At 29.4% G+C, this 22,615-nt stretch overlaps 3 protein-coding genes across 3 annotated transcripts; 1 reads left to right on the top strand and 2 right to left on the bottom strand.

Annotated features, from left to right (window-relative positions):
* The first annotated feature begins 2,321 nt into the window (after positions 1-2,321).
* LOC132941907 (uncharacterized) lies at positions 2,322-2,799 on the top strand. Its single transcript, XM_061010148.1, has 2 exons — positions 2,322-2,672; positions 2,749-2,799. Exons 1-2 carry the CDS (start codon positions 2,322-2,324, stop codon positions 2,797-2,799), a joined length of 402 nt encoding a protein of 133 aa, XP_060866131.1.
* Positions 2,800-2,967: 168 nt separating this feature from the next.
* LOC132936528 (uncharacterized) lies at positions 2,968-6,187 on the bottom strand. Its single transcript, XM_061003267.1, has 2 exons — positions 5,184-6,187; positions 2,968-4,020 (listed from the first exon to the last, which is right to left on the bottom strand). The coding sequence occupies exons 1-2, from the start codon at positions 5,664-5,666 to the stop codon at positions 3,196-3,198; spliced, it is 1,308 nt and encodes a 435-aa protein (XP_060859250.1). The 5' UTR covers positions 5,667-6,187; the 3' UTR covers positions 2,968-3,195.
* A 4,352-nt stretch (positions 6,188-10,539) lies between these two features.
* LOC132941900 (SCAN domain-containing protein 3-like) lies at positions 10,540-11,886 on the bottom strand. Its single transcript, XM_061010134.1, has one exon. It carries the CDS (start codon positions 11,884-11,886, stop codon positions 10,540-10,542), a length of 1,347 nt encoding a protein of 448 aa, XP_060866117.1.
* Positions 11,887-22,615: the final 10,729 nt, after the last annotated feature.

The following is a 22,615-nucleotide window of genomic DNA, read 5'->3' as shown; positions in this document are numbered from 1 at the left end:
TTGCTTCGAATAAAATATATCATATAATTTGATAAAATAGTATATAGTTATAACAAGGAACGGAATCAGACATTTCAACATTATAGTATATTAACATTGTATTTAGTAAATATAGTTTTTCCCACATATTTTTATCATATAAATATATAAGTAGCGTTATCCACACCGAGTGCTTTGTTATTACAGTTCACGGAATTAGAGCTGTTCCAATTATTTTGATTTGTTAGTGTTAACAATAAAAAACTATGGCATCTATGAAGTATGGCTAGTCATTATAAACAAACATAATTTAAGTGGGTTACTATCAAACTGACCGCTTTGCAAAATACATATGGCATATCAATTTTGTACAAATATATTAATTAAAAATACAAATCATATGCATGAAGAACGTCGGTCAGAACAGCTTGTATATAATTATATACATTAATATAATATTGCAAATAATACAGTGCAAAAATGAGAAGAAATTTATAAAAAAAAAAATATTTGAAGCTATCCAAAACAAACTTATATACAATTAATTGTTAGTTATACATAGTACATACTAAATACAAAATAACTAATTTAGTTTAGTTATTCAATTTAATTAACGAATCAAAAAAAAAAAATTTAATTTGCTACATTGTTACATTCATCTAAATGGTGATACTCCGGTCTGAACTTGACAATGTTAGTAGATCAATTTATAATCAAAAAGTGACAATAATTTCTTGGATTAAAAGCTGATACCTAAAAATGTATTTTTCTTAAAAACTTTGGATATGATATTTTGTTATTAATTATTTTATGTATGAAAGCCACGTCATTGAATAACCGCCTGGAATCCAATGGTTTATACCTAAATCCATAGCCATAGTCTCCAAGAAGACATCAATATGACCAAGCTTATGTGCCATAACTCTTTGAAAGTGCCATTTAATTTTATCCAGCTTATCTATTAGGTTCTTATGTTTAGGGTTCCATATTACTGAAGAAAACTCTAAAGCTGACCTCATAAGAGAGCAGTATTATAATACTTCATCAGTCGTCAAACAAGTGTCATGGGCGTATCAGTAGAAGCCATTGGTGATATATGCACAACTGAACTTAAGTTGGAGAATGGACGGAAAGTACTTGCGGTAGTGGTATACATCTCACCAAGTCAACGAATCCAAGCCATTATGAAGTATATACATTTCGTACTTCTTCCATATACTCCAGCTGGATCAGCGCTCCTTGGGGAGAACTATCACAGTTTACCAATACTTATGAGTAGAGATTTCAACAAAAATTTCAACGATTCTGAAGCACAGCCACTGCTTGAGTTCTTGAAAGACCAATTCGGATTACAGATGAACTCAAACAGAACTCAACATATAACACAACATGGGACAACCATTGATGTTGTTTTCCAACGGGGGTTGGATACATTACAAACACAAGTTTATGTAACATATTTCAGCTATCACGAATCCCTTATTCCCTGCCTGCCAAAATTACCCGGACCTCAATTAGCCATTTCACCCGAATCTGTATCATCTTAATTACCTGACACATTATAAATGAAAATAAAGTTACACATATTTTTAAATTTTGTTGAAAAAAGTTATTAATTCCAAAAATCTGAACCGACCAAAATAAGGCGTAAAAGATGTTAACACATCAACATTGAGCGTCAGATACAAACTCTGACACACACCTTTTTTGTACCTTTATTTTAGTATAAATTGTATAAGTTCTTGAATTCTAGATTAAAAATTAAAAAAAAGTTTACGGCTCATTATTATCACCCGTCCATGTAAAGCGCAGCGTGAGCCAACCGTTCGATTTGTTAGTCATTGACACACACACGAACACACACACACACACGTCAATATCTCACTGTAAAAGTAAAACAAAACAAAAACTCTATGTTTTTCGACAAAATCAAAACATTTTTAAAACAATTTTGTTTTTTCCAACAAATTGTTCGTGTTTTGAAAAACATAGTCGTGTCCCGAGCGGTGTCAGTAAACATCAAAAGGTTTTGGTTTTGTTGTTGTTTTTGCAAACACTGTCGAACGTGTGTGGACATGTTTTGAAAACAACCAATAGGCAATATTTTTTATCGGGATTTCGCGGGCAGTACCAATTTGGTTATTTATAAATATATATTTATTATAAATAATATATAATTTATAAATTCGTTGTCTACCATTTAGTATCAATTAGTCTGTCGTACTGTTGACGTACACGACACGTGTGTGTTTGGTTTAAATTTTCAAAAATAAAAAATTTAGTTTTATATAAGTTTTATTTTGTTTAATTAAAATTATTCGGTGCAATTCGGTATAACTAAAATGAATAAAAAAAAATGGACTACTGAAGAAACGTGCAAGCTGATTGAATTGTACCGTGAATCCCCAATATTGTGGGATGCCAAAAACTTAAATCATAAAAATAAATTCAAAACAGCTGATGCATTGAAAGAAATAGCGTTCACATTCAATACCGATTCTAGTGAAATAGACAGGAAGCTTAAAAATGTATACTCGCAATACACAAGAGAAAGGCGTAATTATAAAGCTATGAAAAAATCAGGAGCTGGAAAAGAATTTCATGCTAAATGGTTCGGATATGAACTTATGAGTTTTCTACAAGATCAAAATAAACCTAGAAAAACTCGAGAATTTGGATTAGATGAATGTCAGGTATGTATAAATATTAATAATTATATTACTTCATTTAAAAATATTTAAATAAATAAGTATATACATATTTTAATAGTTGCCATGTAGTACAGTGGTGCAGTACACAACTCATCTAGGTAGTCACTAAATATAATAAATAAATAAATAAAAATATTTTACAACATTTAATCATAAAAAATATTCATAACACAAAATATTATAACATAAAAATGTAAAATACTTCATAGATAGTATACATAATTACACTTCGTCACTACCATTTTATTTCATTCAAGTTAGGTACTATCGTGAATGAAATTTAAATTCTTTCCAATATGTTTAAAAAAATATAATTTTTACGTTACTTCGCTATTAAGTATACCTACCTTACAATAACAATTAAAAATAATAATGATAATAATAATTCGAAATATTTAGTGTTTAATTTAGTTGAAACCTTTGAACAACAATAGTTTATTCGTAGTAATATTTTTCGTAGTAAAATATATTTTAAAAAAATATATTAATAATAGTGTTTTCAAAATTAGCAATAGTTTAATTGCCATGGAACTTCACCTTCATGTGAGATGAAGTATTCACTAAATTCGTCTCTTACTTCTGCAGCTTCGATCGATGACTTTCGGGGAACTTGATGAATAGGTAAAAATGATTGTAAACTCTGATGTTCTCTTCTCCATAATCCTGTTTCTACTGTTCCATTATCTAATTGTTCTGAATCAAATGTACCTGGTGGGTTGTATGTGGTTTTCGAAGAATGTTTTCTTAAATAATTATGAAGATGAACACAAGCCAATACTATTTTATCAACTTTTTCCGGTTGCAGTAGCATAGGTTTTCGAAATACTCTAAATATTGACGCCATTATACCAAATACGTTTTCTACAACTCTCCTAGCACGACTGAGACGGTAATTGAATATACGGTTTTTCGAAGCTTTAGGCTGATGTCCGCTATAGGGTTTCATTATATTGGGTGAAAGAGGAAAAGCATCATCAGCTACAAAAACATATGGGCTCAATTTGTCGCGACCTGGCAGCGCTCTTTTATCTGGAAGGTTCAAAGTAGAATTTTCCATGAGCTTTTGGAATCCAGTACTTTTAAATACTCCTCCGTCTGATATACGGCCTTGACAACCAACATTAACGTAAATAAAATTATAGTTAGCATCTACAATAGCAAATAGTACAATGCTGAATGTGCCTTTATAATTATAAAAATCACTTCCACTTAGTATTGGTGCTTCAATAACAACATGTTTTCCGTCCATAGATCCGACGCATTGAGGAAAATTCCAAATTTTATTGTAATCAATAGCTATTTTTTTCCATTCTTCTGAGCTTGAAGGCATCTAAAATTATGATATCAAATTTTCAGTACACATATTTTTATGTTAGTCCTTTTTAGGCTTAAAATGGTTCTAGGTCGGTTCGGTAGAAAATATGAAGGTTCGGTTCGGGTTCGAAAAAATAATTTTAAGTTAGGTTCAAGTTCGGTTCGATTTAAATAATCATGGTTCGACCTATCACTAATATCATATCATATGAAAATGATTAAATAAAGAATAATATGAAGGCATTGAAATTACTTTAATATTGTTGGTTTAGCAAAATGACTGCGCAACCAGCGATGATGAGGATGAACAAAATATTGAGGTATGCACAACTATTTCAAAATCTAATGAACATGAAGGAGCTGCTAATCAATTCGAAGTAGATGAAATCAATGAAGAGCCAGTACAAATGCTAAGTAATGCTAAAAATGTATCAGGCACTCCTCCCAATAAGTCGTCAAAAGTATCACATAAGTACCTAAAACCATCCAAAAGTTCTAAAGAAATTGAAGACAAGTCTCAAGACGTATTTGAAATGATGAAATCTATTCAAAAAAGCCGCATGGAACGTGAAGAGAAAAATTTGGATGAATTTGATGTGTTTGGTGATTTAGTGTCACGCAAATTGCGTGTTCTTCGTACGCGTTATGCACAATGCACGGTGCAGAATTTAATGAGCAATCTCTTATATGAAGGTGAGATGGGAAAATACGATGAACCACCACAGAGAAACAATTGTTATCCTCTTTATGACAATTATCACGGTAATACTTCATCAGCTTCGAACGTTTCCTATTCCAACCCTCCCAGCGTCCAAGAAGTTTTAGAATCAACTTCAAATATAGATAATATGTCTGATTATTTACAATGGAAAAATCCCTCAGAATAATTAGAAAATAAGTTAGTTTTCATTTTTTTAATGTTTTAATTTTATTAATATTTAATTGTTTTAAAATTAAGTGCAAGTACATGAAAAAAAGTTTCGGTTTTTTTTTTATATTTAAGTATAAAAACGTTACGTTATGCTACGTTATTTAAAAGTTATTATTATTATTTGTTATTCTCATATTAAATATTTTTCAGTACCTACTTCAATTACAACAAATATAGATATTTATTTGTAAAAAAAAAACACACTTAAAATAGATTTATTTTAATAATTTATTTATGTATGTGCCTACCTTAATATACTCCGACAGAGCATTGACTATTGCTTCACAAACTTCCGGAACTATACGTGATATTGACTGAGTAGATATTTTAAATTGATACATCATGCTATGGTAAGAGTCTCCCGTTGCCAAGAACCTTAAAGTCAGAGCTAAACGTTCAGTCACACTAATAGCAGTTCTCCAATTAGTATTTTGTTTGTGGATTGCTGGACCAATGAGACATATTAAGTTTTCGAAATCTTCAGTTGACATCCTCAAAAAGTTTTTAAAGCTAGATCGCAATTCTCCATTCAAACCAATATCATCATCTTGTAAATTCTTTAGAAGTTCATCGACACCAAACAAATTTCTTTTTTGTAAAGTTGGTCTTACCCAAAAACGTCTTTTAATCTTATTATTTTTTTTTTTGCTTCGTAACTGTAGGTAAATATACCCAGCACCCAACATAAGTAAATCTTCATCGTCTTCAATATCTCTTTTCAATTTCCACATTTTCACTCACAGTAAAAAAAATTTAAAAAACTTGTAAGTACGAAGACTAGAACTCTGAAGACAGACTAAAATACTGAATGACCACGGATGAACGAAATAATATGACGAGTTTATATTTCTGTATGGATAGTTGAAAACAAAAACAAAACACGAACAAATGTTTGAATTTTGTTCATGTTTTGTTTAATTTTTCCTCAACTCAGTATGGACACATGTTTTGTTTGTGTTTTATTTTTTTCAAACTTCAAAAAGAAGGGTTTGAGTTTGGTTTTTGTTTTGTTTCTGTGTCGTCTCTGTGTGGACCCGGCATTAGACCAGTTGTTCCATCTCGGTGCCATATCACCGGTATCAGGTCGTATCATTATATTATTATTATTGTATTATCAATCTAAATGTTTGTTTTTGTTAATTATATGAATTTTATTATTTTATACTTAAACTGTTATTACGGTGGATCGTTCTGTGTTCGCCTTAGTTATAATACTAATATAGGTTAAGGCCTCATTTATATATTATTAGCTGAATTACCCGGCTTCGCCCGTGTGTAGTTTTTGTTTTATTAAAATTAAATTCTTAAATCAACACAAATTGTTGTGTTTTAAAGAAGAAAAAATGTATTTTACTTAATGCTATCAAGTGCTAAAAAAGTAGTAGTTGCTGAATTATAAAGACAACAAAAATAATAATAATAGTATTTACAAAAAAACGCGTTCGGCGTCTGACGGATCGTCGGTCGTAACACGTTTATCGCATTTTGATAAGAAATGTATTATTATTTTTAGTCAGTGTTTTCTATACAACTCATTAAATAGTTTATTATATAGCCTCGGAACAATTCATAACACACACAAAAAAAGGTCAGAGTCCAGGTAGACGGAAACCTTCGGACCGCCGTGCCGTATCGTATTTCCCGTTATCGGCCGACTGCTATTGTTATTTATTATATGAATATAGATATACAAATTACACGTATAAATTTATTTTTGCCAATTACAACCCTTTAAAATCAAAATTTTGAAAATCAGGCGACGTGGTGACACTCACGAAGGTATTTGGAACAACTTTGTGAAAAAAAATTGGAAAAAAGTTAAATAGCGTCGTCACAAAATTGGTACATAAAAAAGGACTGTTCTTTTATATATATAAGGATTACTACTGTTGAATAGTATTCACTTATTACCATTGTACGGGCCAGGTACGTTCAATTATAGTCCGTGCGCCCGGGCACCGTAACTCTACACGCATCTTGTCACACACCGATCAACCTGTGTAATTCTGTAATTCGTGTGTAGTGGTGTTATAGCTCAGCTAGCATTGGTTGGGTTCACCGCGTAAATACTAATGAGCTATGTGGTGTAATGATGTGTGTGTGTGTATGTAGGCTTAAAATTATAGAAATAAAAATTATAAGGCAAGGTTTTGAGTGCAAATATGTGTGTATAATTTGTGTGTATATGTGTATAATGTGTATAAGGTGGTTGGCCTAGGATGGTTACAAAATAATGTTCACCCCAGAGATCTGGTAACTTTTATTCAAGCAACGGGCCAAAATTAATAACACAAGTGTGTAGGTTAAAGCACCGCCGTGCAACAATAAATATAATATAAATAAATGAACAAATACTCGGTGTAAATACCGTACAATAGTATAAAATAATAAATAAAGCGGGCGCCCAGTTAAATATTACAAGTACATAATAATGATGTAGAATAATAAATAATAAATAATACAGCAAGATCACGCTTTGACACGGCAACTTTGATTTTCCTTTTGATTCATAACTTTCATTAAAAAATATTATTTTGAACATGAATATTAGTACTTACATATTGGTCTTTATTGTATGTTCTATATTTGTTGCTTTTTTATAACTACTTTATCTTTGTTTAAATATTCAATATTTAGATCCTTGATGTAAAATGTATTGTAAAACTATAATTGAACTATTACCCGTATGGGGTGTTTAAACTTTAAATAAATAAAATATCACACAACCTTAATTATAAAAGGTCTATTATGAATATTTCTAATGTTTAGATTATTATTGGTTAATAAAAATCCAACTGTATTTATGTCACTATTAAATTTGTAACATATAATTTTTTTAAATAGACATAGAAACCACTATATGTAAGTAAATTATTATTACTAAACTAACGAATACCTATTTGTTTACAAATGTTGAGATATTTATAGGCATAAGAAAATTTGGATATTTACTAGTTTTTTTTTTAACTATTGTCGATAATAAATTGATACCTTTACCTACTTTCCCGCTTTTTGTATTGCTTATTTTGTTTTTTTTCATTAATGAACGATTTATCTGTCTAATCAACATCCATTCTTCTTTATTTAATTCATCAGCCTTCATAATATTATGTAGGTACCCGTTACATTCAGCCATTTCAACTGTATAACCTATGAAAGTCTTCGGTCTTCTTCTTCCTTTCATCTATTGATTCTTCCTACAATTATGTTGGTCATGAGGGGAATATGTTATAACATAATATCTTATTTTATTGGCCGTAGCTATTTTCCTCCAATAACAAGATACCATGGATAATTCCACTGTCCATTTTCCTCCAATAAATAAATATAATAATAAATTAGTTAATATAAATAATTTTTGCTTTTGAAAAAAAAATTCTGTCATATGTTATTTACAATTAAAACTTTGTTCAACTTTTGCTTTTATTGTTATCCAGAATTAAAACGTTATCATAGTTTTGCATTTATCGTTATTTAAAATAGTGTTAATACCTATAAAATTTAAAAATAATAACTTATTCGGATAGGTAATGGCCCGGATACGAAATAAAATATAATCAATTTTTAGATTGTCGAATGAAATAAATATTTCTACCAAACCAATAGACCTTTTAAATAAATAGATTTTAATATATTTCGTTTTGCGTTATTTTTCGGTCAATGATATTCTATAATTTACATTTTCATTATTTTTCATTTAATGATATTCTATAAATTAAGTTTTGCGATATGTTTTGTTTAATGATATACTAGCTGACCCGCCAATGCTTCGCTAATGCAAGATTACTAAGATATTAATTTGCTATTATTTTCTTTTCTCAATGTAAAATAATAATTTTAATTTTCGACCACTTTTAGTCACGTTTCCGTGGTAATGTAGCCATAAAAATTTAGCGTCGCCACCGCGGATTCTTCATAATGTTGAAAAAAGTTATATCGCTTGTGTGAATAGAAAAATGTATGCTTATTGCACATTTTTTTTATTTAATAGATTTATTGTAATGCTAAAATAATAGTTCGCGTATGTAAATGTTGTACGTATAACTATGGATGGAACAAAATATATGAATTATGCCAGTATTTTGATAATTCAAAGACTTAAAAAAATTCTTTGTAAACGACGTTATCAACTTTTACTGGATTTGGGGCAAAAAAAAAACAAATTAAATTAGGATGTCACACGTGACAGGGCGACGTATAGTAATGTTGACCGTGAGAAAAACATTGGACGCATAGATCTTTTCCAGCAACGTTAAGTGTTTGTCTCTGTGCTTTATTTTTAATCATTGCAAATGCTAATTTAACGGGAAATTGAATACGTCTAAACTTAAAAGGTAAATCGAAGGGTACAATAATTGGTATTCTTGGTATTAAAACAGTTTTTCCATTACCACAACCCGTTAAGATTATGCACTCGAGCAATGAACTTCTCAATTTTTTGATTTGTAGTCTTGTACCGGTGCAAATTGTGAGTGCGCTCAAATTTTCATTAAAATAATAGGTGCCCCTGTTTTTCAAATCATTGTATGTGGTGGGACTCCAGAAGGCGTTAAAGAGTTAAGAAATTTAGTTGGGAAATGGACTGCATCCTCCTTTTCTAAAACTGTATCAACTGAATAGAACATTTGTGATTGTGCGTCAAACCTAGATAGAATCAAATCATTTAATTTGTTGACTTCCTCATTTATTGGTAACAAAATAGCCCTTTCTTGAAACCGTTTCAGTGATTTAGAACAGTGTTTCTTAACCTTTTTGATATCACGGAACACCAGACAATAATATTTTTTCCATGCGGAACCCCTCTTAAAATATCTTTAAAAAAGAAGGGTACACAAAACATGGCGATAAGTGGCAACATTCGCAATGCACTAAACTTTAGTGATTAAAATACTAAATACAGCAAAATACAATTGAATTATTTATTTAGAATTTAGATTTTAGATTATATTGAGAAGTAACATTATATTATATATTTTGATTAGATTAAATTTATATTAGATTGTAATAACAGAAAAAATAATAATACAATTATTGCATGAAACCTAATGGGATGGTTGCGCTTGAATATGACTGCATATGTTATCAATATCTGGAGTAAGGTTTGTTAATGAAAGTCTTAGCGTCGGCATCACATTCAATCTATTTCGATATTTAGTCTTGGTTGCAGTGACTGCCGAGAATCCACTTTCACATAAGTATGTTGAAGGAAAAGGAAGTAGGACTCCCAACGCCTTTTCACTTAATACCTCATATTCGCTGTGAACTTCTATCCAAAATTTATCTAGAGATGAATTGTTTTTTAAGTTTTTCAACGTGACGTCTGAGGAAAGATCTGCCAACATATCCTCTTCATTCGTAGATAGAGTATTTGTTGAGCTATTGGCACTGAATGGATCCAAAATCCATAAGAAACCATCTCTTGGGTCTTGATTTGAAGGGAAATAATCTTCAAATTTAAGGGACAACATATTCAAATGATTAACAATAATCAGTTTAAGTTGAGTAATACTGTAATCTTCATTATTCTCGTTCACCCCACTCATGAACTCCATTAAGGTGCTGAACATTTCAAAACAGTTGTTTTTAATTCTTGTGATCCACAGCTTAAATTTTTTTCTTTTGCCCTTCTATTTTACTGTAACTGTGAAACATGGTTTTCTGTGTTCCTTGAAGAGACAGGTTAGGCTCATTCAAAAGTTGAAATATGTCTGCAAGATAACATAATTTCATGTTCCAATCTATGTCTTTGAAGTACTGAACCAGGTCACAATTTTTGCTTGATAAAAATATTATTATTTCTTCTCTAAGTTCACACAGTCTTTTTAATATCCGACCTCTCGAAAGCCAGCGAACTTCCGCATGCAATAATAGCGTTCTATGTGCGGATCCCATTTCATCACACAACATTGCAAGCAGTCGTGAATTAAGAGAGCTGGACTTAATAAAATTTACTGTTTTGACAGCTGTTGTTAGTACTTGATTAAACTCGGCACTCATTCTTTTACTTGCGAACATTTCTCGGTGTATCATACAATGTGTGCTTTGTATATTTGGAGCTACTTGTTTCATTTTTGCGACTAGTCCTGGATGCCTACCAGTCATATTAGCCGCGCCATCAGTACAAATTGAGATACAGTCTGACATCTTTAAATCTGTACTTAAGAAACAATCAGACAATGCAGAAAAAATTTCAGCGCCAGTTGTATGTTTCTTCAGTTCCAAGCAGTTCAAGAATTTTTCTTTGATTTCTTTTTCGTCCCAGTCCACATACCGAGTATAAATAAGTAGCAGTGCTTTATCAGTAATATCAGTCGACTCATCTAATTGAAGAGCATAGAGCTTTGACCTTTTTATTTTTCTTATAAGTTGCTGATGAACATCATCGCTCATCATAGTTATGCGATTTGAAACTGTATCATTAGAAAGAGGTATTGTTTTTATTTTTTTAGCAGATTTATCTCCAAAAAGTGTAAGGTTGGCATCGACCATGCAAGGCATAATTAAGTCTTCTTCTATGGTAAAATTTTTTTTTGATTTTGCAATGCGAAGTGATATCAAAAATGACGCTTTAAGGGCTAACACATTTTCAGCTCCCGTATTTCGAATTAGTGTCTTCTGAGCTTTCAATTCACTCTCTTTTCTTTTAAAAAAATCGATTGACTTACTCTTATACTGCTGGTGTTTTGTTTCCAAATGTCTTAGAAGTTTTGCTGGAGCCATAGAACTATTAGTTAAAATTTCCGAGCAAATAACGCATTGAGGGCAATCATCTTTATATGTAAATCCGAATCCTAGGTATGAGGGATCGAACTTACGAATTTTCGGTTTCTTCGGTTTTGGTTCCAACGAAGATGTGACATCACTCGTTGATGGTGTTGGTTCCTCAGCAGTAGTAATAACACTAGTATTTGGATTTTTTAAAAAGAAATCCAACTTCTTTTGTTTACTCATATTTTAACAAATTGCCACACACAACTGACGAACAACGGTTAACGGACAACTACGAATGGACAAATACGTACTGAAGTACAATATTGGTAATATTATACTTCGTAAAATAAAATTTTATAATAATATACGATAACATGTGGTTATAAATAATTATTCGATACTGTCATGCCATCGTCGTTGCCCTCATTAACAATATGATAATATCTCATACAATATATTGTGCACGTCTAACGGGTTTTCCACTAGCTGCCTCTAGAATTCTAGCTTTTTTCTATTTTTAATATTTTGATAAAAACAAAGCACAGCACTTTCGCGGAACCCTCAAGTGATCTTCGCGGAACCCAGGTTAAGAAACACTGATTTAGAAGATATATTTTGAAAGTTCAGGTACACGTTATGAATCAATGTTGTTATAGTGGGTACTAAATTACAGAAACTTTTAATATTTATTTTATCATTCGTTGCTTGGAATTCGCTTTGCCTATTAAAAGTAAATCTTTCACACAAGTTATATTATCTTAAATAGTTTTAAGTTCTAATATATTTATATAAGTAGGATCTTTTCAAAGACGCGTTTACTTCATCAGCTCTTGTGCCTCTTGCAATCACAGGCAAGTCTCCAGAGAACAATACTGTGCAGCCACCGATAGGACTATTATTATTACGCAAGTCTCGCATCGTTCTATCTACAGCTTCAACTGGAGTTTTTTGGGACATTGACGCTTGGTCCCAAATAATTAAAAAAAACCGACTGTATTTTATAAAGTAGTATAGATAATATATTTTGTTAATTGTTATGCTTTGTTTTGCGGTATTTAATTATTTTTTATTATTGCTTTCCATTATAATAACGTTTACAAATTTCAATCGTATTTGTCAAATATAACGTTATTATAACGTTAGCAAGCCCTGGATCCTAGTCTTACTCCATCTGTATAATACGGAATGTAATACTACAATAATGGCTAAAATATTGGAGGAAAATAGACATAATATCAGTCTAAAATAATGTGGAGGAAAATGGATCCGCCCATTTTATTAGCTGTCCCATAAGTTTACCATTCCTCGATCTAATACTAGAGAGTAGTATTTTCATTTCACCTATTGTTTGGAAAATGTCTGAATTACTTTTCTTTTCAATCCAGCTAGTCTTCTCCAGGTCCATATTCCTATTGCCCCTAACTTTTTTTTGTTTCTACCATACAACAGAATACTCCAAATGTAGGTAACTTTTACAAAGATTTTCCAGGTCCTTAGACTAAGATTATTATTCATGAGTAGTTGTCATTTCTGAGTAGACTTTCATTTTGCATTCGCTATTCGATATTTCATTTCTACCGAACATCTAGTGCCATTGATTCATGTACTCCTTAATATTTGTATTATAGTAGTTGATTAATTTTTTGATAATCAAGTTGTTAACGACAGGTGCTTTGCTTTCTTTACTAACTATCATGGCTTCTATTTTATTTTTATTGATTTTCATAAGGCATTTATTTAAGATTTCATTAAATGTAGAAAGTGATTTATTATATTTTAATAATATTTTTTTTGTGTTTATGTCAATATAAAATGTATAAAATATTATTTTTTTAAATTGTAGTACTACCAAATAAGAATGGTGAAGGCAAGTATATTATTATTATTTATTTGTGTATATTTATAAATTATGTAAAAATCTTTTACAACTGAATCGAATAGTTATAACTATGGACTGTCTCAGAAATTCGTAAGATGTAACATTGTAACTAATAAAAGAACACACACATAGGTACACAAAATATACGGTCAGTCTTTACATCTAAAACTACAAAACATACGAACTTTAATTTTGTACTAATAGTTCCTCAAATGATCTAGATGTGCAATAAAAATGGATTTACCGATATTCGTTATTAAAATCAAAAAGGTATCTTAAGATTCAATATGTAAACTGAGTAAGTTTATAGAGTAAGAAATTTGTACCATGTTAAAAAAAATACCATCTCCTAAATCCAACCTGGGACTATACTCAATTTTTTAAGTGAAAGATGAACATTATATTGATCAAACTGTATTATAAAAGTTTTAACGATTTTATTTTAATTGTTTAAAATATTATTCATTAATAATAATTTAACCATCAATATTACATTTGTACAATTTTTAATTTTAAGCAGCAAGGATCCTACATGACTGCAAGTATATTATAATTATTATTATAATAAATGACAAATTTATTTTAAAAAAAAATGTTATACCAATAATTCGATAAAACATTTATAATCAGCAGGCGATTGCCTCAGAAATGTATAAGTACCTAGTTAACATCGTAATACATAAATTTAGTTTTCCCCCATTTTTTGCGTTCTATAAAAATTTAAAATTTAAAAGTATTACTAAGGTTTTATCTATAATGCTATCCTCTATTCATTTTCAATTTTTAGATATTTAAAATTTGATTCTGTGACTTTTAATCTTTGGTACGATACAACAAATCTACCTATATAAGAATGCAATAGTTTTGAAGATCATTGTAATTCTATTAAATGTTTATAAAATCTAAAGTAGAATCTTGCCACAAATGTTTAAGAGATCCAGGACAGAATATCATTGATAAATTGAAACATTAATAATTCTGGTGATGTAAGTATTAAATTTGTGAAATATTATTCTTTAAACAGATTCAATAAACCAAACATATAGTAAAGGTATATTATAATAGACGTTAAAAATACATTTTTTATTATAATATATAAAATATTAAATATATAAATATATAAATATATAAATATTATTATATAAATATTAAAATACCCAAAGTTAGAGGGTACCCACACTGGTGGGCCACCCTCCTCACGTCATTTCATGTTATGTTCCTTAGACTCTTTGAACATATTTTTTAAGTGACTTGCCCTCAAGGTTTAAATGAAATCAAGTGTGTATATTTTTAAAGGATCTTGGAACTACATTTGTTAGGACTTTTTCAGCCAGCTCGTCTAGATCATATTATTGCTCTCGTTGAAATTCGCGATTGAATGCATCATTGGTCTTCCAACAAGCTGAGAGAATAGTCAAGCAACCAATTTTGGCCGCGCCTGCTACAGTTGCGTTGGCGTCACGTAAGTGGATGTACTCTTCTGATCGTAACTTCCACTGATAGAAACGAATGAAGGTTTTTATGAAAGAAAATTTTAGGAAAATCCACCGGGAAAGTAGAAAATCTGGATGTCAAATATAAAACAGTGGTGCTAATATTATTTTATTTATTCTAAGGTTTCTAATAAATATGGTTTTAGTTGGTAATTTTGAAGAATTTTATTAAAATAAAACGAGGAAATTAAACCTTGGCCGCTCCACAAATGGTACCAAAAGGGTGCGCTTATCTAGGAACAATATAGTTGAAGAAGAAATTAAATACATGTTTTTGCAGCGATGCCAACGAGGGGTTATTAATTTGGAGTCAGCTAAAGGCTAAGAAATAAGAAAATAAGGCTAAGTTTTAAGGTTTTGATTGGAGATATGACCATTGTTTGTCCAATTTGTTCTGCGGTAAAATTCAAATCAGAAACTTCTTCAATATGTTACCCTAATCTATACTAAAAGCATGTCCCGATTTTTTGTAACGCATACAAATACACACTGTACAACGTATCGTCACCAAATTTTTTACTGTTTTATCTGACAGTCTGCTGAAGATTTTTGTACCACTTTTGTTAATAAAAAATAAGTACTTATAAATTTTTTGAAAAATCAAAACAATGCTAATCTACTTACGTATAATTGCATGGGGTATTTCGGGTATTCCCGTTACCGATCGCGTTAGTGTCTATAGAACCTTTAGGTATCAATCTAACCTAACCTGACTTTTTTCTTTTGTGTGTGTTTTATCGCCGTATACAAATGAATTATTTATAGAAGTAAAATTCAACAATCTAAATATATCTATACTTATATATTCATATATTTACGTGCTAAATATACGCTATATGTGGAAATGGAATCTTTGTGTCAAATGTACTCTGAAACTACTCATCCGATTTTCTTGATTTTTTTTTAAATGAAAGAGTACATACTGAACCAGGCAATAGGTTTCATTTTAAGGTAATTTTATAATTACCCACTTGACCGATATATATAGTTATAAAATAAACAAATCGTATGCTCACTGCACGAGTAACAGCCATACTATTTGCAAACAACTATCCATAGGGGTGGAAAACGCGGGACACAGCTAGTAATAAATAAATATTATTCTTAATTCCTATAGCCCATAGCAACCATTAGTATACAACCATTTCAAAGATGATGAGAAACTTTTCCCTTATATCTTCCAATATTGATTGTGTATTCCTTCAGTCATCGTTCAATAGTCTTGTTAACTGGTGCCACGCTATTGGTATTAAATTATTATAAATCTATTACCATAAACGAATAAACTATGCCAAGTGTAAAGTAATACAGTTTCTAAATCATGAAATCTTGCTGATTACACTTATACCTATAATGATTTACCCTTAAATCGAGTCTCCCAGATAAAGAATCTAGGTATTATATATATTTTTCACTTTCCTTTAGACCTCATATTGAATAATCACTTCTAAGGCCTTAGACTTATTTGGTTCCTACGTCACCATACTAATAATTTGACCTCAGCATCCTGTTTAATAACTATTTATTCCGCTCTTAAATTCTTGACTATGACTTGATCATTTGGAATCCATATTTCCTAATTAAAATAAAATTAGTTGTACGAGTGTAGAATCACCTCTTACTAAAAATTGATCATCCTGAATTTTTTTATCTACCAGTCATTAATACGCTAAATCTTTGTTCTCTCGAGGACAGGCGTCTAAGGGCTGATCACAATTTTTTATTAAAATTTTATTCAGAGTTATACCGATGCACCACATCTCCTTGTGCATGGCTATGGCTTATCATAGAGTTCCAGCCGTCCATACTAGATCCCCTGACACCTTTCACATCATAAGTTTCCATTCTAACTATCGAATGATCCTTTTGTTAGAACCATCCGTAGCTTAAATGATAATAATGTTGATATATAGGCCATATATTGCTATAATTTGAATGTGATTTGTTTATTTTTAAATGTATTAACATTTTTTTGTCTATTACACTCATGCCATTATGATGTTATAATAATTACCTTTCTATGTATTATTTCATACTATTTATATGTAAAAGCTGATTGGCGTTTGTATTATATATAATAAATTATATAAAATTTAAATCTTAAAATAATATAAGTACAAATAAAATGTAATAAAATATTAATATGAGTTTGTATTTATTAAATCTTAGAAAATACGTACGAAAATGTCATTATATCATTTCATTTAAGTAAGAACATTATTATAGAATACATGTACCTATTTAACTTCAATTGATTTATTAAATTAATTATGCTTTACTAATAAACATTAATACAGATCAAATTTCTACAAATTTCAATACAGAAACAAAGCCAGTTTTTAATTTTCACTTTGCAGCATAAAAATGTTTTACAATCGTCTGAGTTATCACGTGTTGCTTGGAAGACTTAGACAATATTTATAATTTACACTTTTTTATTTTATTTTGTAGCTTTTCTCAATTTTACTGAGAATGGCAGTAAAATAGTTCATGGTATGTTAATTATATTGTACTGTGTAGACTGTGATGATTGGGGATAGATTAAAAATAATCTAACCTCATCTTACGTAAATCATTATTTAGTAACGAATTTTTTTGCTGTCATTACAGAACAATTGATGTTATGGCCAGGTATATAATTTTTACATAATTTTTCCAAATTAAAAATTTGAAAAATGTATTTATAACATAAAAATAATATGCAGCTATTTTTCTAGTTCTGTGATTTAATAATATTGATTAAAAATCATGATGATTTTTTTCTAAATTAAAATTCATTTAAGTCATATGTAAAGAGAAGTTCATATGAAAAATCTAATTTTTACCGTGATTAAATAATTTAATTTGAGTAAGTGATAAATTTGTTTCAAATGATTTGTAATAAATGATAAATACATAATATTACCTACATAGTTTTACATTTTTCTCAATAAATTCATTTTTCCCTACATATTTACACAATTTGAATAATATAGGAATACGATTATATTTGTAAACTAAATATACATAATTTTCTAGTTTTGTGACAATTTCTTGTTTCCAATAGTATACGTCCACAAATTAATATATTTCAGGAAATTTAATTATTTGGTCGACATAAGTTAGATTATCGAGTTTTATGACCTAGGAAAACGATTGTCAATATTAGTCCACGGTAATGATAATTTTAAACAAATATCCATAACCATGCGTTCAGGACGCGGTTCAGGACGGGGTAGTATCATTGGGACTGGCAGTTAAAGATAAAATGCACAGTGTATTAAATACAAATACTGATTTAAAACACCTTACATTCAATCGGAGATATCCATTGCGGAATAAATGGGATATTTTTCAAGACAGATCTCACCCGTTTGGACATCGAACATATGAAATTTCCACCCCTGTGTTTTCCTTTTTTTATTTAATATATTTACATAATTTGGTTCTTTTAATATATGATAATCCTTGCTTTGTTCATAACTAATACCTATTTTAAATAATGTAATATATTGTCGTTCACCTAAAGTTAAAATATATTATAATTCAAATTATTAAAAATTTAACAATTTTCTTTGTTATAGAATCGAAACAAGGCTACTTGCTAACGCTGTTTAAAGAGTTACAATTCCAGAATAAATGTTTGTATAATTGTGCAAACTTATAATGAATAAATGATATTTATTTATTTTCAATTAATTAGTAAAATAATAATAAATTATTAAATTCTTAATTTTTATCTGTTTCTATTTTCAGTGCATACTAGTTGCCTCCCAAAATATACGAATTGCCTCCCATCCTTATCGCAAATAAAAAGGCTAATATACATTAGTTTTCTCCGATGACCAGGTAGTTCATAATTATATACGCGAGGCCTCCCAAGAATTTTGGGACTAGTTGCCTTCCGTATAGAATTAGTTAGGGGTTTTATGATTAGATAATGAAATATTATCTATATTACCTATAATATTTGTAATTATTATAGTGTTCACAGAAATGCGCAATACACTATGTGTTAATCCATTATAAATTGACCCACTTGTAACCTACTGTACAACAGAGTGACATCCACTTACCCACTTTTTAAATTTTAAGTTTAATACATTTTGTCGAAATTAAAACTTTAAATATTTAAAAATAAAAATTTACTTGTTTTTAATATATTTCAACTGCTATTGTAAAAATATATTAGGAACCGTGTATTATATTTTCTCAATTTTTGACCAAAAAAATAAAAATTTATTGATATATCTTATATATTATATAAAAAAAAAAATCAATATAAGAAAATCAATACATGGGAAATCGAGTGAATCCAATGATGTTAAAATTTGAACTTCAGACTCTCATAAAAATTTAATTTGATTTTCCGGTAAACATTTTTTTTTTTTGATAAAGGTCGACAAACTTATGAGGAATCTTGTATTAAATTATCAATTATTAGATAGTTAGAAAAAAAATTGTATGAATTTCCAACTCAAAATAATTTGCACATTTTCGTGATTTTTACATAATTTATCAAAATTTGAACTAAATGCTAATAATAAAAATTGAGACTTTTTTTAATATTTTTCAACTGCCATTGTAAGAATATATTAGGAGCCTCGTATTAAATTTCAAGCTTGTTGACTCAACGGATAAAATTAATAATTTAGAAAAATCAATGACTCTAAACACCCGTAATAACTAATAAGTTGTTTTCTGTTGGTCGGTAAAAAAAGACGTGAGGGATATAACCCCTAACCTCCCCCACCCCACTGAGAACACCACAGTTTGCCCACTCAAATCCAGGTGGGGTACACTTTGTCCCGGCTATCTTGTACTACGCCCTACCAATGTATAAAAAAATTGAGTATTAAAATGGTATTATTGCATTGCCCAAAATGTTCAGCCATTGCATAACAAAGCCCGATTTCCTACTTGGCCCATAACATATACACCAAGTCTGATACTTACATTTATTTATTTAATAGCAGCAATGAATAAACATTATTTAGCTTAGTTTAACGGACCGGAGTCCTTTACAAAATATAACCAAAAGGAAAACGAATAACATATAATTGAATAGTTAAACAGGCGAACTTAAAAGTGTTTATTATTCAATACATAATATTATATCATATTATTATGCGTTCGGAGGAAACTCGCATACAGTCGGATGGCAATTCATAAAATGTATACCAGAAACTACCCTAAATATTGTAACAACATTTTCCTGTTTCAAAAAGTATTTTGAAACCAAAAAAAAAATAGGAAAGTAGGTAACACTACTTTTACTTTGAGTTTATTTCATCATTGAGAAAGCCAATGTAAAATTTGTGTTGAATTTGAATTCTGCAATGAATCATTTCATAACGAAAAACGACCCTTATATACGGTAGCCTTTTTTCTGGGGTCAAAGACAGTTTTTTACTATTGCTACATTACACCTAAACAAGTTTTAGTTTATCACTTTATTCAATTCGCATTTGTACGGACACAATTTTTTTCATTGTGCTGGCATAAAACTAAACAATCAGTAATCATTTAAAAAAGTACCAAAGATATTCTAAGAATATGATGTTACGTTCAAGGTTAATTTTCACTTCTTTCTAATTTTTAAACTACTTCAGTAATATAAAAACCTTGCAAATGGCTTAAAAATGGTTTGATTAATTTAACTTGACGCAACAAAAAAAAACAAATTTTAATTAAAATTATTATTATTTGTAGCTAAGGAATACTGGACTAAAACAAAGTGGTGCATGAAATATTACAATCTGCAACCGATTCAAGATACCACATCTGTAACCAATCCACCTTTACAGAATAAATAAAAAACTAGTTGGTTTTATAGAAATGTTATTTTATTTAATATGATCTTTAACTGTATTTTAAAAATGTATAATATTTACAAAAACCAAGGAACATATGCTATATACTAATATTATATTAAAAGTGTTAATCAGTCCATTTAAATTATTATTTTTTTTTATTTAAATATATGATGCATAGAATAAGTACATATAAAGTATAAAAATGTATTAACATTAATGTATAGGAATAATATATTTTATGAATTTACAAAAAATATACTGGTGTATAAAATATTAACATTACTAGTTATTTTGCTAACTTATCATTACAATTTAAACATTTAAAGTTGTATAATATAAATAACATATATTTTATTAACAACTCACAAGTCTGGAATAACGATTGAGTTTTATCTTCAAATAAAATATTATGTTCAATCTAATTGTGGATCAGCTTAATTCAGCGTAGGTTGAACCCAGCGGTGAATACACGTGACTAGTGACAGTAATGGTCCAATTACGTCTTATCAAATAACATTTTGACAATAAGTTACTGTAGGTAGTCATCAAAAGGTACAATCACTAGGGCTGACAATTATATGCCCTCAAGACCAATAATGTATGTATATTGTATACCTACAGTTATGCTAAAATATGCTCTACAAAAAAAAAAACAATTATTAATCATAATTATTCTATATTTTAATTTAAATTAAATGACTTATATTTTTGTATATTATACTGAAAATATTGATTTATAAATATTGAATGATAAAATTGATTGATTTATTATGCACCGCATGAGTATAAACTAGAAGGATCCATGTCAATTGACAGTGGTCAATTGATTGCGCGACAATAGATAGTTGACAATAGATCGCGCGACAATTGATAGGTAGTATAAACAATTGATAGTGTCATGATTTTTAATGTTTTTTTAATTTTTTTAATTCTTATTAAATATAAGACCTAATAAATAATTCACAAATAATTTATCTCAATAATTTAAATAATAATAATAATAGGCTTTCAGAAATAAACTTAGAGGGTCGCGTCACACTATCGCTGTTGTACCGCGCGGTAGCTACCGCGTTAAAACTACCGCGCGGTAAATTCGTGTCACACGAACGCGGTTTAACGCTCTCAGTTGTATAATTTTCGTTGTCCACGTGGGTTATTTGTAGTGATTATAATATATTATAATATAAATTATAATATCACAAGTTCGATTTTTATTAAAGTTCATCCTTCATCAGAAGTAAGAAGATCAAAAGTAAGTTCGATTTCCATTATAATTGATAGTAATTAACCTTAATTTGTAAAAAAAAATCCTTATTATATTTACCTACCTCATTTATAAGTTACCTAATACATTTAGTAAATAAATTTCAAGTATATTAATTTATTTAATATTATATATTTGAATAGTGTTAAATAAATGTATACGAATGTTTTGTAGGATGGATTACAATTACTTTATGCGTTCTTTTCAAGTAATATCAATCGCAGAATTGTTTGGGTATTTAAATTCTCCAAGAATGTTTCTTTTCAAAACACTAACTGTTTTGACATAACAAATCACAACTAATGCATCTTAAGATTAATCGATTTAACAGCTCGAAAAAATCGTTTATTAGTTTCCTCTTTTTTGTCAGGCAGTACTACATAAACAGAAGGAATAACGTTTGAATAATGTATTCCATGAATCGTGTATAATTGGGAAAATATTGAAGGAGCACTAGAAAATGTTCCATCACAAAACCAGTTTTCACTATTTTCCATTAATTCAAAATTTCTGTTTGTTGCAAATATTAAAATAAATT

This window comes from Metopolophium dirhodum, chromosome 1 (genome assembly GCF_019925205.1).
Source record: "Metopolophium dirhodum isolate CAU chromosome 1, ASM1992520v1, whole genome shotgun sequence".
NCBI lineage: Eukaryota > Metazoa > Arthropoda > Insecta > Hemiptera > Aphididae > Metopolophium > Metopolophium dirhodum.
This window is presented reverse-complemented; position numbering and strand designations above follow the sequence as displayed.